A 16477-nucleotide genomic window follows, 5' to 3' on the forward strand; every position below is an offset into this window, starting at 1 on the left:
GCTTAGGGGTTTAAAAAAAAGGCGTCATGGACAAGTTGGGCCGAAGGGCCTATTTCCATGCTGTAAACCTCTATGACTCATAGAGAAGGAAAGGAGAGGGTGCAGAATGCAGTGTTACAGTCACAGCCAGGGTGTAGAGAAAGATCAACTCAATACGAGGTAGGTCCATTCAAAAGTCTGACAGCAGCAGGGAAGAAGCTGTTCTTGAGTCGGTCGGTACGTGACCTCAGACTTTTGTATCTTTTTCCCCGACGGAAGAAGGTGGAAAAGAGAATGTCCGGGGTGCGTGGGGGGGGTCTCGTTTTAAAACTTTTTACCAGTGGGAACATTACGAGGTTATGTTGCATCGCTCTTCTGAGCCAGAGCTTTAGCTTTTTTTTGAATGCAGTTAGTTTGTCTGTAGTTGTGAGGATATTGTCATCGTGGCCTTGAGCACATTCCGGGAATGAACCAGATGGTCCATTTCCAACAATTGATAATGGTTTCATGGTCATCAGTAGATCCTTAATTCCAGATATTTTTTACTGAATTCAAATTCCCCCATGTGCTGTAGCGGGATTCGAACCTGGGTCCCCCAGAACATTAGCTGAGTTTCTGTATTAATAGTCTAGCAATAATACCACTAAGCCATCACTTCCCCTAGGTTTCCTTCTCAAAAGGACATTTTCCTAAGGGAAAATTCGAAAGGTGAATGCTCAGGTCATGGGGATAGGGTGGGGGAGCGGACCTGGGTAAGATACTCTGTCAGAGAGTCAGTGCACACTCGATGGGCTGAATGGCCTCTCCTGCACTGTAGGGATTCTGTGATTATATGATTCTAAATTGCACGAGGACAGTTTCTCTGTTCAATTAAGTGGGGCAGGTGAGTTCTGAAATATTGCTCCCTCCGAGATTTGGTATTCTGATGAGTGCACGTCGCAAAAGTTCGACAGACCCTGTCTCTGTGTCGGTTATTGCTCAGAAGGAAGCAGTTGTGTGGGCAAAGAAGTGGCAGATGGAATACAATGTGGGAAAGTGTGAGGTTTCGCACTTTGGAAGGAGGAATGGAGGCAGAGACTATTTCCTAAATGGGAAATGCTGAGGAAATCAGAAACACAAAGGGGGTTGGGAGTCATTGTTCAAGATTCTCTTCAGGTTAACGTGCAGGTTCAGTCGGCAGTTAGGAAGGCAAATGCAATGTTAGCATTCACGTCGAGAGGGCTAGAATACAAGAGCAGGGATGGACCTCTGAGGCTGTATAAGGCTCTGGTCAGACCCCATTTGGAGTATTGTGAGCAGTTTTGGGCCCCGTATCTAAGGAAGGATGTGCTGGCCTTGGAAAGGGTCCAGAGGAGGTTCACAAGAATGATCCCTGGAATGAAGAGCTTGTCGTATGAGGAACGGGTTGAGGACTCTGGGTCTGTACTCGATGGAGTTTAGAAGGATGAAGGGGGGGATCTTATTGAAACTTACAGGACACTGCGAGGCCTGGATAGAGTGGACGTGGAGAGGATGTTTCCACTGGTAGGAAAAACTAGAACCAGAGGGTACAACCTCAGGCTAAAGGGACGATCCTTTAAAACAGAGATGAGGAGGAATTTTTTCAGCCAGAGAGTGGTGAATCTGTGGAAGTCTTTGCCGCAGAAGGCTGTGGAGGCCGGGTCATTGAGTGTCTTTAAGACAGAGATAGATAGGTTCTTGATCAATAAGAGGATCAGGGGTTATGGGGAAAAGGCAGGAGAATGGGGATGAGAAAAATATCAGCCGTGATTGAATGGCGGAGCAGACTCGATGGGCCGAGTGGCCTCATTCTGCTCCTATGTCTTATGGTCTTGTGGTGTGCTGAGCCCCCTCTTAACCGCCTTTCTCCCCTCGCTTTGCAGAGAGATGCTCCAGTGGGAGTCGGGGAGCTCGGACCCAGCGTCGCGGGAGGAGCCGGCCGGCCGCCAGGGACCGGCGGAGACGGCGGGGGAGGACCCCCCCCGCGGGGAGGCCCGCTTCGAGTGCGACGTGTGCGGGAAGCGGTTCGCCTACACCTCCTCGCTGTCCCGGCACCGCAGCGCCCACGCCGGGGGGGCCTGGCACGAGTGCGAGGACTGCGGCAAGGGCTTCCTCTACCTGGCCAAGCTCAACACGCACCGGCGCACCCACGACCAGCGGCGGCTCTACCGCTGCCAGGACTGCGGCAAGGGTTACCTGCACCCCTCGGTGCTGGAGGCCCACCGGCGCTCGCACACGGGCGAACGCCCCTTCACCTGCCCGGCCTGCGGCAAGGGCTTTGCCCAGTCCTCCGCCCTCTGGTCGCACCGGCGGGTACACAGTGAGGCCAGGCCCTTCGCCTGCGGCGAGTGCGGCAAGTGCTTCAAGAGCGCCCAGTGCCTGATGAAGCACCAGCGGGTACACACGGGCGAGAGGCCCTTCGCCTGCCCGCTCTGCCACAAGCGCTTCGTCAGCGCCGGGGCCTTGCTGACCCACCAGCGCGTCCACACCGGCGAGCGGCCCTACCCCTGCGCCGCCTGCGGCAAACGCTTCGCCCACGCCTTCAGCCTGCGGGTGCACCAGCGGGTCCACACCGGCGAGCGGCCCTACCCCTGCGCCGTGTGCGGCAAGCGCTTCACCCAGTCCTTCAGCCTGCGCGCCCACCAGCGCGTCCACACCGGCGAGCGCCCCTTCACCTGCCCCGACTGCGGCAAAGGCTTCACCTACTCCTCCAGCCTGCTGGGGCACCGGCGTGTCCACACCGGCGAGCGCCCCTACCCCTGCCCCGACTGCGGCAAGGGTTTCACCTACCTGTCCAACCTGCAGGCCCACCGCCGGCTGCACGACGGCGGCCGGCCCTTCACCTGCCCCGTCTGCGGAGTGGGCTTCACCCAGTCCTCCAAGCTGACCAGCCACCAGCAGGCGCACGGCGGACAGGCAGCCGGCACCTGAGGGAGTGGGCGGCCACAGGGTAGGGACAGCAGCCAAAGCCATTCAGCCCCTCCCTATCTTTCATCATGATGTGGAGATGCCGGCGTTGGACTGGGGTGGGCACAATAAGTAGCCTCACAACGCCAGGTTAAAGTCCAACAGGTTTATTTGCTAGCACGAGCTTTCGGAGCGCCGCTCCTTCATCAGGTGAGTGATGAAGGGGCAACGCTCCGAAAGCTCGTTGAACCAAATAAACCTGTTGGACTTTAACCTGGTGTTGTGAGACTACTTACTGTGTCTTTAATCACAACATGCCCTGATCCATCACACACCTGTTCTCCCCTTAATTTCCCCGACTCGACCCTGGGGTGGCACAGTGGGTTAGCGCTGCTGCCTCACAGCGCCAAGGACCCGGGTTCGATTCCCGGCTCGGATCACTGTGTGGAGTTTGCACGTTCTCCCCGTGTCTGCGTTTCCTCCTACAGTCCAAAGATGTTTAGGTTAGGTGGATTGGCCATGCTAAATTGCCCATTAATGTCCAAAGATGTGTAGGTTGGGTGGATTGGCCATGCTAAATTGTCCCTTAGTGTCCAAAGATGTGCAGGTTAGGTGGATTGGCCATGCTAAATTGCCCATTAATGTCCAAAGATGTGTAGGTTGGGTGGATTGGCCATGCTAAATTGTCCCTTAGTGTCCAAAGATGTGCAGGTTAGGTGGATTGGCCATGCTAAATTGCTCCTTAGTGTCCAAAGATGTGTAGGTTAGGTGGATTGGCCATGCTAAATTGTCCCTTAGTATCCAAAGATGTGCGGGTTAGGTGGATTGGCCATGCTAAATTGTCCCTCAGTGTCCAAAGATGTGTAGGTTAGGTGGATTGGCCATGCTAAATTGCCCCTTAGTATCCAAAGATGTGCGGGTTAGGTGGATTGGCCATGCTAAATTGTCCCTTAGTGTCCAAAGATGTGTAGGTTAGACGATTAGCGGGGTAAATATGTGGGGTTACGGGGATGGGGCCTGGGTGGGATTGTGGTCGGTGCAGACTCGATGGGCTGAAAGGCCTCTTTTTCTGCACTGTAGGGTTTCTAAGTGAGCAACCCCTTAACCTGGGACTAGGCCCATCTGGTCCCACGACACTCCCATGAGTGGGAACTTGCTCCCAGCATTTATCCTGTCTAACCTGCCCCCCCTGCACCACCACCACCAATCCCCACCAACCCTAGATTTACTGGGATGCTACCGGGACTTGATGGATTGAGTTATAAGGAGAGGCTGGATAGACTGGGACTTTTTTCTCTGGAGCGTAGGAGGCTGAGGGGTGATCTTATAGAGGTCTATAAAATAATGAGGGGCACAGATCAGCTAGATAGTCAATATCTTTTCCCAAAGGTAGGGGAGTCTAAAACTAGAGGGCATAGATTTAAGGTGAGAGGGGAGAGATACAAAAGGGTCCAGATGGGCAATTTTGTTCACACAGAGGGTGGTGAGTGTCTGGAACGAGCTGCCAGAGGCAGTAGTAGTGGCGGGTACAATTTTGTCTTTTAAAAAGTGTTTAGACAGTTACATCGGTACGATGGGTATAGAGGGATATGGGGCAAACACGGCAGTTGGGATTAGCTTCGGGGTTTTAAAAGGGCAGCATGGACAAGTTGGGCCGAAGGGCCTGTTTCCATGCTGTAAACCTCTATGACTCTATGAGTTGGGACGTCTTGTTGAAGTTGTACAAGACGTTGGTAAGGCCACACTTGGAATACTGTGTACAGTTCTGGTCACCCTATTATAGAAAGGATATTATTAAACTAGAAAGAGTGCAGAAAAGATTAACTCGGATGCTACCGGGCCTTGATGGTTTGAGTTATAAGGAGAGGCTGGATAGACTGGGACTTTTTTCTCTGGAGCGTAGGAGGCTGAGGGGTGACCTTATAGAGGTCTATAAAATAATGAGGGGCACAGATCAGCTAGATAGTCAATATCTTTTCCCAAAGGTAGGGGAGTCTAAAACTAGAGGGCATAGGTTTAAGGTGAGAGGAGAGTGATACAAAAGTGTCCAGAGGGGCAATTCTTTCACACAGAGGGTGGTGAGTGTCTGGAACAAGCTGCCAGAGGCAGTAGTAGAGGCGGGTACAATTTTGTCTTTTAAAAAGCATTCAGACAGTTACATGGGTACGATGGGTATAGAGGGATATGGGGCAAACACGGGCATTTGGGATTAGCTTAGGGGTTTTAAAAAAGAAAGGGGCGGCATGGACAAGTTGGGCTGAAGGGCCTGTTTCCATGCTGCAAACCTCTATGACTCTGTAACAGTCCGAGAGAATTAAAAGCGCAGATTATATGGGCAAATTTCAGAGAAGTGTGAAAGTAATACGGCAGTGATCGAGAGGGATTTTTAACTTCCTCAACGTTAACTGGGGTGCTCAGAGTGTGAAAGGTTTAGAGGGAGCGGAATTCTTAAGATGCGTCCGGGAGAACTTTTGTTTTGAGCCGGTATTTAGCAGGTCCGACAAGAGTGGGGACGGACGGTCCTACTTTTCGGTTAGAAAGCCAGACGGCACGGAGGCACAGTGGGTTAGCACTGCTGCCTCACAGTGCCAGGGACCCGGGTTCAAATCCGGCCTTGGGCCACTGCCTGTGGTGGAGTCTGCACGTTCTCCCCGTGTCTGCGTGGGTTTCCTCCCACACTGCGGGTTAGGTTGATTGGCCGTGCTAAGTTGACCCGAGTGCCAGTGGGATTAGCAGGGTAAGTCAGTAGGGTTACGGGGAATAGGGCCCTGGGTGGGATTGTGGTCGGTACAGACTCGATGGTCCGAATGGCCTCTTTCTGCACTGTCGGGATTCTAAGTGGCTGAAGGAACAGTGGGGGAGCATTTTGCCAACAGCGATCATATCATAGAATCGTACAGTGCATAAGAGGCCCTTCGCCCCATCGAATCTGCACCGACACGTTAGAAACGCTTGAACTTCCACATAATCCCACTTACCAACACTTGGCCCATAGTCCTGAATGTTCTGGTTTGCCAAGTGCCCTTCCAGCTACTTTTTAAAGGATGTGAGGCCTCCCGCCTCCACCACCCTCCCAGGCAGCGCATTCCAGACCGTCACCACCCTCTGGGTGAAAATGTTTTTCCTCACATCCCCCCTAAACCTCCCACCCCCCTCCTCACCTTGAACCTGTGTCCCCCTCGTGACTGACCCTTCAACTCAGGGGGAACAGCCGCTCCTTATCCATCCTGTCCACGCCCCTCATAATCTTGAATAACCTCGATCAGGTTCGACCCCCCCCCCCCCTCAGTCTCCCAGAGAAAACAACCCAAGCCTATCCAACCGCTCTCCCTGACGTTAATGTTCCATCCCGGGCAGCATCCTGGTGAATCTCCTCTGAATCCCCTCCAGTGGGCTCACGTCCTTCCGATCATGTGGCGACCAGCTCTGCACTCCAGCTGTGGCCTCACCAAAGTCCTACACAACTCCATCACGACCTCTCTGCTTTTGTAACCTATACCCCGATTGATAAAGGCGAGTGTGCCATATGCCTATATAACTTCTTTCAGGTCACCCCCCTCCCCCTCCCCCATCTTTCCAAGGAGAACAATCCCAGTTTATTCAACCTCTCCTCATAGCTAATGCCCTCCATACCGGGCAACATCCTTTTGGTCAACCTTTTCTGTATCCTCTCCAAAGTGGAGTTCCGCAGGGCTCTGTACTGGGACCTCTGCCATTTGTGATATATATAAATGATTTGGAGGAAGGTGTAGCTGGTGTGATCAGTCAGTTTGCGGACGACACGAAGATTGCTGGAGTTGCGGATAGTGATGAACATTGTCAGAGAATACAGCAGGATATAGATAGCCTGGAACATTGGGCGGAGAAATGGCAGATGGAATTTAATCCAGATAAATGCGAAGTGATGCATTTCGGTAGATCTAATGTAAGGGGGAGCTGTACAATAAATGGCAGAACCATCAGGAGTATAGACACACAGAGGGACCTGGGTGTACAAGTCCACAGATCCTTAAAGGTGGCAGCACAGGTGGAGAGGGTGGTGAAGAAGGCATATGGCATTCTTGCCTTTATTGGACGGGGCATAGAGTATAAAAGTTGGCATATGATGTTGCAGCTGTATAGAACGTTGGTTAGGCCACATTTGGAATACTGCGTCCAGTTCTGGTCGCCAAACTACCAGAAGGACGTGGAGGCTTTGGAGACAGTACAGAAAAGGTTTACCAGGATGTTGCCTGAAATGGAGGGTCTTAGCTATGAGGAGAGATTGGGTAAACTGGGGTTGTTCTCACTGGAAAGACGGAGGATGAGGGGTGACCTAATAGAGGTGTATAAAATTATGAAGGGCATAGATAGGGTGAACAGTGGGAAGCTTTTTCCCAGGTCAGTGGTGACGAGCACAAGGGGTCACGGGTTCAAGGTGAGGGGGGCAGGGTTCAACACAGATGTCAGGGGGATGTATTTTACACAGAGGGTGGTGGGGGCCTGGAATGCGCTGCCAAGCAAGGTGATTGAGGCGGACACGCTGGGATCGTTTAAGACTTATCTAGATAGCCACATGAACAGACTGGGAATAGAGGGATACAAACGAATGGTCTAGTTGGGCACATGAGCAGCACAGGCTTGGAGGGCCGAAGGGCCTGTTCCTGTGCTGTATTGTTCTTTGTTCTTTTATTCAAAGCCTCCACGTCCTTCTGATAGTGCGGCGATCCGAATTGGACACTACATTTCAAGTGCGGCCGAACCAATGTTTTATACAACTGTAACATAATTTGCCAACTTTTATACTCGATGCCCCGCCCGATGAAAGCAGGCACGCCACATGTTTTCTTCCCCACCTTTTCCACCTGTGCTGCCACTGTTAAGGATCTGAGGACCTGTTCTCCCAGATCTCTTTGTGTGTCTGAGCTCCTGATGGTTCAGCCATTTATCTGAGAGCTCCCACCTGAATTGGAGCGACCAAAATGCATCACCTCACATTTGTCCAGATTAAATTCCATCTGCCATTTCTGTTTTCCAGCCTTGATCAATTGGGCCAGTGGGCTGACGAGTGGCAGATGGAGTTTAATTTGGATAAATGTGAGGTGATGCATTTTGGTAGATTGAACCAGGGCAGGACTTACTCAGTTAATGGTAGGGCGTTGGGGAGAGCTACAGGACAAAGAGATCTAGGGGTACAGGTTCATAGCTCCTTGAAAGTGGAGTCACAGGTGGACAGAGTGGTGAAGAAGGCATTCGGCATGCTTGGTTTCATCGGTCAGAACATTGAATACAGGAGTTGGGACGTCTTGTTGAAGTTGTACAAGACATTGGTAAGGCCACACTTGGAATACTGCCTACCGGTTCTGGTCACACTATTATAGAAAGAATATTATTAAACTAGAAAGAGTGCAGAAAAGATTTACTAGGATGCTACCGGGACTTGATGGTTTGAGTTCTAAGGAGAGGCTGGATAGACTAGGACTTTTTTTCTCTGGAGCGTAGGAGGCTGAGGGGTGACCTTATAGAGGCCTATAAAATAATGAGGGGCACAGATCAGCTGGATCGTCAATATCTTTTCCCAAAGGTAGGGGACTCTAAAACTAGAGGGCATAGGTTTAAGGTGAGAGGGGAGAGAGATACAAAAGGGTCCAGAGGGGCAATTTTGTTCACACAGAGGGTGGTGAGTGTCTGGAACGAGCTGCCAGAGGCAGTAGTAGAGGCGGGTACAATTTTGTCTTTTAAAAAGCGTTTAGACAGTTACATGGGTACGATGGGTATAGAGGGATATGGGCCAAACACGGGCAATTGGGACTAGCTTAGGGATTTTTTAAAAAAGGGCGGCATTGACAAGTTGGGCCGAAGGGCCTGTTTCCATGCTGTAAACCTCTTTGACTCTATCTATATCCTGCTGTGTTCTCTGACAATCTTCATCACTATCCGCAACTCTGCCAATCTTAGTGTCATCTGCAAACTTGCTCATCAGACCAGCTGTGTTTTCTCCCAATTCCTTGTTAGATTACTCCTTCCAAAGTGCATCATCTCAGACTCGGTTAGAACATAGAAAAAATACAGCACAAACAGGCCCTTCGGCCCACAAGTTGCGCCGGTCATGTCCCTACCTACCTAGGCTATATATAGGCCGACCTATAACCCTCAATCCTATTAAGTCCCATGTACTCATCCAGAAGTCTCTGAAAAGACCCTATTGAGTTTGCCTCCACCACCACTGATGGCAGCCGATTCCACTCGCCCACCACCCTCTGAGTGAAAAACTTACCCCTGACATCTCCTCTGTACCTACTCCCCAGCACCTTAAACCTGTGTCCTCTCGTAGCAGCCATTTCCACCCTGGGAAAAAGCCTCCGAGAATCCACCCGATCTATACCTCTCAACATCTCGTACACCTCTATCAGGTCACCGCTCATCCTTCGTCTCTCCAAGGAGAAAAGACCGAGCTCCCTCAGCCTATCCTCATAAGGCATGCCACTCAATCCAGGCAACATCCTTGTAAATCTGCTCTGCACCCTTTCAATCTTTTCCACATCCTTCCTGTAATGAGGCGACCAGAACTGAGCACAGTACTCCAAGTGGGGTCTGACGAGGGTCTTATATAGCTGCATCATTATCCCCGGACTCCTAAACTCAATCCCTCGATTGATGAAGGCCAGCACACCATACGCCTTCTTAACCACCTGCAGGGCCGATTTTTAGAGTCCTATGGACCCGGACCCCAAGGTCCTTCTGATCCTCTACACTGCTAAGAGTCTTACCCTTGATATTAATAGGATTGAGGGTTATATTAGATCCAAGATTCTTTTGAAGAGGGATAAAAATGGGCCTGACATTAAAGTTCTAAAACTGGGGGAAGGCAGATTCTAATGGGATCTGATGGGATTCTAATCAGATCTGATGGGATTTGGCCAGAGCGGACTGGGAGCAGACACTTTTAGGTACATCCGTGATAGGACAGTGGATGTCAGTGCTGGTCCCATCGCTGTCTATCTCCGTCAACGAGTCGGATGAGAATGTACAAGGCATGATCTGCAAGTGTGCAGATGACACTAAAATAGGTGGTATTGTAGACAGTGAGGAAGGTTATCAGATGTTGCAGCAGGATCTTGATCACAGACCCGATGATCGATGACTCTATGAGTCATAGAGGTTTATAGCATGCAAACAGGCCCTTCGGCCCAACTTGTCCATGCCACCCTTTTTTTAAAAACCCCCTAAGCTAATCCCAATTGCCCGCGTTTGCCCCATATCCCTCTATACCCATCGTACCCATGTAACGGTCTAAACGCTTTTTAAAAGACAAAATTGTACCCGCCTCTACTACTGCCTCTGGCAGCTCGTTCCAGACACTCACCGCCCTCTGTGTGACATAATTTGCCCCTCTGGACCCTTTTGTGTATCTCCCCTCTCACGGGCGGCACGGTAGCACAGTGGGTTAGCACTGCTGCTTCACAGCTCCAGGGACCCTGGGTTCGATTCCCGGCTCGGGTCAATGTCCAAAGATGTGCGGGTTAGGTTGATTGGCCAGGTTAAAAATTGCCCCTTAGAGTCCTGAGATGCGTAGGTTAGAGGGATTAGTGGTTAAATATGTGGGGGTAGGGCCTGGGTGGGATTGTGGTCGGTGCAGACTCGATGGGCCGAATGGCCTCCTTCTGCACTGTAGGGTTTCTATGATTTCTATGAATGTCTGCGTGGAGTTTGCACATTCTCCTCGTGTCTGCGTGGGGTTCCTCCGGGTGCTCCGGTTTCCTCCCACAGTCCAAAGATGTGCGGGTTAGGTTGATTGGCCAGGTTAGAAATTGCCCCTTAGTGTACTGAGATGTGTAGGTTCGAGGGATTAGTGGGTTAATATATGGGGGTACGGCCTGAGTGGGATTGTGGTCGGTGGAGACTCGATGGGCCGAATGGCCTCTTTCTGCACTGTAGGGTTTCTATGATTTCCAGGATTTCACCTTAAACCTGTGCCCTCTAGTTTTAGACTCCCCTACCTTTGGGAAAAGATGTTGACTATCTCGCTGATCTGTGCCCCTCATTATTTTATAGACCTCTATAAGATCACCCCTCAACCTCCTACGCTCCAGAGGAAAAAAGTCCCAGTCTATCCAGCCTCTCCTTATAACTCAAACCATCAAGACCCGGTAGCATCCTAGTAAATCTTTTCTGCACTCTTTCTAGTTCAATAATATCCTTTCTATAATAGGGTGACCAGAACTGTACACAGTATTCCAAGTGTGGTCTTACCAATGTCTTGTACAACTGGGGAAGTGGGCCAAGAAATGGCAAATGGACTTCAGTACAGGTGAGGTGTTGCTTTTTGGAAAGTCACGTCAAGGTAGGACCTTCACGGTGAATGGGAGGGAGTATCGTGGAACAGAGGGATCTTGGAGTTCAGGTACACGGTTCTCTAAAGGTGGAGGTCACAGGTAGATAGGGCAGTGAAGAAGGCTTTTGGCAAGCTGCCCCAGTTAGGGCATTGAATTTAGAAGTTGGGAACTTATGTTGCAGTTGTACAGGACGTTGGTGAGGCCGCACCTGGAGTACTGTGTTCAGTTTTGGTCGCCTTGCTATAGGAAAGATGTTATTAACCTGGAGAGGGCGCAGAAGAGATTTCCAAGGATGTTGCCAGGACTCGAGGGACTGAGTTATGGGGAGGGATTGGACAGGGTAGGACTTCTCTCTTTGGAGCGGAGGAGACTGAGGGGGTGATAGGTGGATAAGATCATGAGAGGCACGGATAGGGTGAATGCACTCAGTCTTTTTCCCCAGGGTTGGGGAATCGAGAACTGGAGGGCGTAGGTTTAAGTTAAGAGGGGAAAGAATTCATGGGAACCTGAGGAGCAACTTTCTTTAACACGGAGGGCGGGACGTGTGTGGAATGAGCTGCCGGAGGAAGGGGTTGAGGCAGGGACATTGACAACATTTAAAAGGCGTTTGGACAGATACACGGGTAGGAAAGGTTTAGAGAGATATGGACCAAGCACAGTCAAGTACTGGGGGACATAGGTTTAAGGTGCGTGGGGACAAGGTTTAGAGGAGATGTGCGAGGCAAGTGTTTTTTACACAGAGGGTGGTGAATGTCTGGAACCCGCTGCCCGGGGAGGTGGTGGGAGCAGGTACGATAGCGGCATTTCAGGGGAAACTAGACGAATGCATGAATAGGATGGGAATGGAAGGATACGGACTCTGTAAGTGCATACGTTTTCAGTTGAGGCAGCCATCATGAGCGGCGCAGGCTTGGAGGGCCGAAGGGCCTGTTCCTCTGCTGTCCTGTTCTTTGTTCTTTGACTGTGAAGCATTAAAGAAATCAACATAGACAGAGAAGAGGCTGGGAGTGGTCTGGCAGGCCTAGAAGTGGATAAACCTCCAGGGCCGGATGAAATGTACGCCAGGCTGTTGAGTGAGGCAAGGGAGGAGATAGCAGGGGCGCTGGCAATAGTATTCCGGCCACAGGAGATGTGCTGGAGGACAGCCATTGAGGAACCGTTATTCAAGAAGGGAGAGAGGGATGCACTGGGAAACTACCCGCCAGTCAGTCTAACCTCAGTGACGGGGGAAGCTATTGGAGGCAATTCTAATGAACAGAATTAAATCTGCGGGGACTAATCAAGGGCAGTCAGCATGGTTTTGTTCCGGGAAGGTCAGGTCTGACCAACTGGGTCTAATTTTTTCCAGAGGTGACCCAAGTGTGTAGATGAGGGCAAAACATTTGACGTAGTCTTCTTGGATTTCAGCCGAGGCTCTTGACATGGTTCCCCATGGGACACTGGCAAAAGAAGCACCGTGGCACGGTGGGTTAGCACTGCTGCCTCACAACGCCAGGGACCCGGGTTCGATTCCAGCCTCGGGTCACTGTGTGGAGTCTGCACATTCTCCTCGCGTGGGTTTCCTCCGGGTGCTCCGGTTTCCTCCCACAGTCCAAAGATGTGTAGGTTACGTGGACTGGCCATGCTAAATTGCCCCTTAGTGTCCAAAGATGTGTAGGTTAGGTGGATTGGCCATGCTAAATTGCCCCTTAGTGTCCAAAGATGTGTAGGTTAGGTGGATTGGCCATGCTAAATTGCCCCTTAGTGTCCAAAGATGTGTAGGTTAGGTGGATTGGCCATGCTAAATTGCCCCTTAGTGTCCAAAGAGGTGCAGATTAGGTGGACTGGCCATGCTAAATTGCCCCTTAGTGTCCAAAGATGTGTAGGTTAGGTGGATTGGCCATGCTAAATTGCCCCTTAGTGTCCAAAGATGTGTTAGTTAGGTGGATTGGCCATGTTAAATTGCCCCCTTAGTGTCCAAAGATGTGTAGGTTAGGTGGATTGGCCATGCTAAATTGCCCCTTAGTGTCCAAAGAGGTGCAGATTAGGTGGACTGGCCATGCTAAATTGCCCCTTAGTGTCCAAAGATGTGCAGGTTAGGTGGATTGGCCATGCTAAATTGCCCACTTAGTGTCCAAAGATGTGTAGGTTAGGGTGGATTGGCCATGCTAAATTGTCCCTTAGTGTCCAAAGATGTGCAGGTTAGGTGGATTGGCCATGCTAAATTGCCCCATAGTGTCCAAAGATGTGTAGGTTAGGGTGGATTGGCCATGCTAAATTGTCCCTTAGTGTCCAAAGATGTGTAGGTTAGGGTGGATTGGCCATGCTAAATTGTCCCTTAGTGTCCAAAGATGTGTAGGTTAGGGTGGATTGGCCATGCTAAATTGCCCCTTAGTGTCCAAAGATGTGTAGGTTAGGGGGATTGGCCATGCTAAATTGCCCCTTAGTGTCCAAAGATGTGCAGGTTAGGTGGATTGGCCATGCTAAATTGCCCACTTAGTGTCCAAAGATGTGTGGTTTAGGGTGGATTGGCCATGCTAAATTGCCCCTTAGTGTCCAAAGACGTGTAGGTTAGGTGGATTGGCCATGCTAAATTGCCCCTTAGTGTCCAAAGATGTGTGGTTTAGGGTGGATTGGCCATGCTAAATTGCCCACTTAGTGTCCAAAGATGTGTCGGTTAGGTGGATTGGCCATGCTAAATTGTCCCTTAGTGTCCAAAGATGTGTAGGTTAGGTGGATTGGCCGTGCTAAATTGTCCCCTTAGTGTCAGCGGGATTAGCAGGGTAAATATGTGGGGTTACGGAGATAGAGCCTGGGTAGGATTGTTGTCGGTGCAGGCTCGATGGGCCGAATGGCCTCTTTCTGTACTGTAGGGTTTCTACAATGAACCCTCCGGGGAGAGAGAGAATTCCAGAGATTCACAAACCCCTTGAGTGAAGACATTTGTCCTCGTCTCAGTCCACCCTGAGTCAGCTTGCTTGAGATTCCCCGACCCAGCGGGAAAGTATGTGGCAGCATCTGTCCTTTCAACCCCTGTCCCCCCTCCCTCCCCCCCGAATCAACCGAGACCACCTCTCAATCTTCCAAACTCCACCTGTGGCAAAGTCTGCAGGCCAGGTACACTGGGACATCTCCGAGATCAAGGACACAAGTCAGGAGTGTGATGGAATACTCCCCACTTGCCTGGATGGGTGCAGCTCCAACAACACTCAAGAAGTTCGACACTACCCGGGGACAAAGCTGCCCCGCTCGATTGGCACCACATCCACAAACATCCACTCCCCCCACCACCGACGCTCAGTAGCAGCAGTGTGTACCATCTACAAGATGCACTGCAGCAGTTCACCAAAGATCCTTAGACAGCACCTTCCAAACCCACGACCACTTCCATCTAGAAGGACAAGGGCGGCAGATACATGGGGAACACCACCACCTGCAAGTTCCCCTCCAAGCCACTCACCACCCTGACTGGGAAACATATCGACCGTTACTTCGCGGTCGCTGGGTCAAAATCCTGGAATTCACTCCCTAGAGGCATTGTGGGTCAACCCACAGCTCATCGAGTGCAGCGATTCAAGAAGGCAGCTCACCACCACCTTCTCAAGGGGCAACTAGGGATGGGGCAATAAATGCTGTAAGAAGTTTAACAACACCAGGTTAAAGTCCCAACAGGTTTATTTGGTAGCAAAAGCCACACAAGCTTTCGGAGCCTTAAGCTCCTTCTTCAGGTGAGTGGACCTCACCTGAAGAAGGGGCTTGGAGCTCCTGAAGAAGGGGCTTGGAGCTCCGAAAGCTTGTGTGGCTTTTGCTACCAAATAAACCTGTTGGACTTTAACCTGGTGTTGTTAAACTCTTTACTGTGTTTACCCCAGTCCAACGCCAGCATCTCCACATCAATAAATGCTGGCCAGCCAGCGACGCCCGCGTCCCATGAATGAATAGAATAATAAAAAAATCGAAGAGTGTGTGTCATCCTTCACCCCAGGGCTCTGAAGAGGAACGCAGCGGGGTTGACTGCGGCGGCATAAGAAGGCGAGAGAGATCAGAGATGGTTTAAAAAAAAAAGGCTGCCCTCGTCAGGCACACCCGCCTGCCCCAAGAGTGACCTAAAAGCGTGTGGGAAAACTCTAAGGGCAGAACGCGCCGTCGGTTGGGAAGGCCTCGGGGTTAGAGCGTGCAAGGCCACCGTGACTCCGGATCCGAGGATGCTACCGCTTGACCCGCGCTGCTGGATCGTTGCCCAGAGTGGTCGGGGAGAGGGTGTGTCCCGGCTGCTGTCGCAATAGATTTTCCGTGCTCTAACCACGGCGGGGCAGTTCCACTCTTCCCGCTGCCTACGAGTGGGATCGAACTGTGTTACTTCTCAGCCGCCGTGTTCGAACCGTAATAACCGGGCTGGAATTTCACCTCCTGCATCAATAAACCAGCTTTGTTTTAAAACACACCACGGCTTGGGTCTTGTTTTCCAACGCAGATTGAGAACTGGTTGCTGACGTGTTACTGATGTTCCCTCTCCTGTTCATTTCTGTGCCCAGGGGGCTGTGGAGAGGGGGGGTAGGGGGGCGGAGGTGAGGGTAGGTGCGGGGGGGTAACTGACTGATTCGGCTCACTTTCCGAGTAAAGTTCTTTCCCAGTTCAGCTTTCGGATGTTCTTATTGGGAATTAGGGCGGCTCGGTGTGTTGGCACCGCTGCCTCACAGCGCCAGGGACCCGGCTTCGACTCCCGGCTTGGGCGACTGTGTGGAGCTTTGCACGTTCTCTCCGAGGTCTGTGCGGATTTCCTCCGGGGGTGCTCCGGTTTCCTCCCACAGAGAGTGACCCAAGCCGGGAGTCGAACCCGGGCCCCTGGCGCTGTGAGGCAGCAGCGCTAACCCACTGTGCCGCCCGTGTCCCCGGTTCTAGAATTCTCCGCCAAGGGACTCCCGTCCACTCTATCCCTTCCCCTCATAATTTTATACAATTTGATTTGTTATTGCCACATGTATTAGTATACAGTGAAAAGTACTGTTTCTCTCTAGAGATTAACGGATATAAAATATAATTAGAAGTTATTTCTCTATAAATATCTACATATGAATGTAGCCCAATCCATCACGCAAACCAGCCTCCCATCCATTGACTCTGTCTACACTTCCCGCTGCCTCGGGGAAAAGCAGCCGGCATAATTAAGGACCCCCCCCCACGCACCCCGGACATTCTCTCTTCCACCTTCTTCCGTCGGGAAAAAGATACAAAAGTCTGAGGTCGCGTACCGACCGACTCAAGAACAGCTTCTTCCCTGCTGCTGCTGTCAGACT

General features: G+C 51.2%; 1 protein-coding gene across 2 annotated transcripts in view; it reads left to right on the forward strand.

Annotated features, from left to right (window-relative positions):
* The window catches only part of LOC144487701 (uncharacterized), a 36751-nt gene extending 21129 nt beyond the window's left edge, over positions 1–15622 (forward strand). For both annotated transcript variants that reach the window (XM_078205784.1, XM_078205783.1), the window contains one exon: positions 1863–15622. In XM_078205784.1, coding sequence (XP_078061910.1) covers positions 1867–2910 — 1044 coding nt within the window. In that variant the 5' untranslated portion in view covers positions 1863–1866 and the 3' untranslated portion in view covers positions 2911–15622. The remainder of the gene's footprint in view (positions 1–1862) is intronic.
* Positions 15623–16477: the final 855 nt, after the last annotated feature.

The sequence above is a fragment of the Mustelus asterias genome, unplaced genomic scaffold (assembly GCF_964213995.1).
Source record: "Mustelus asterias unplaced genomic scaffold, sMusAst1.hap1.1 HAP1_SCAFFOLD_983, whole genome shotgun sequence".
NCBI lineage: Eukaryota > Metazoa > Chordata > Chondrichthyes > Carcharhiniformes > Triakidae > Mustelus > Mustelus asterias.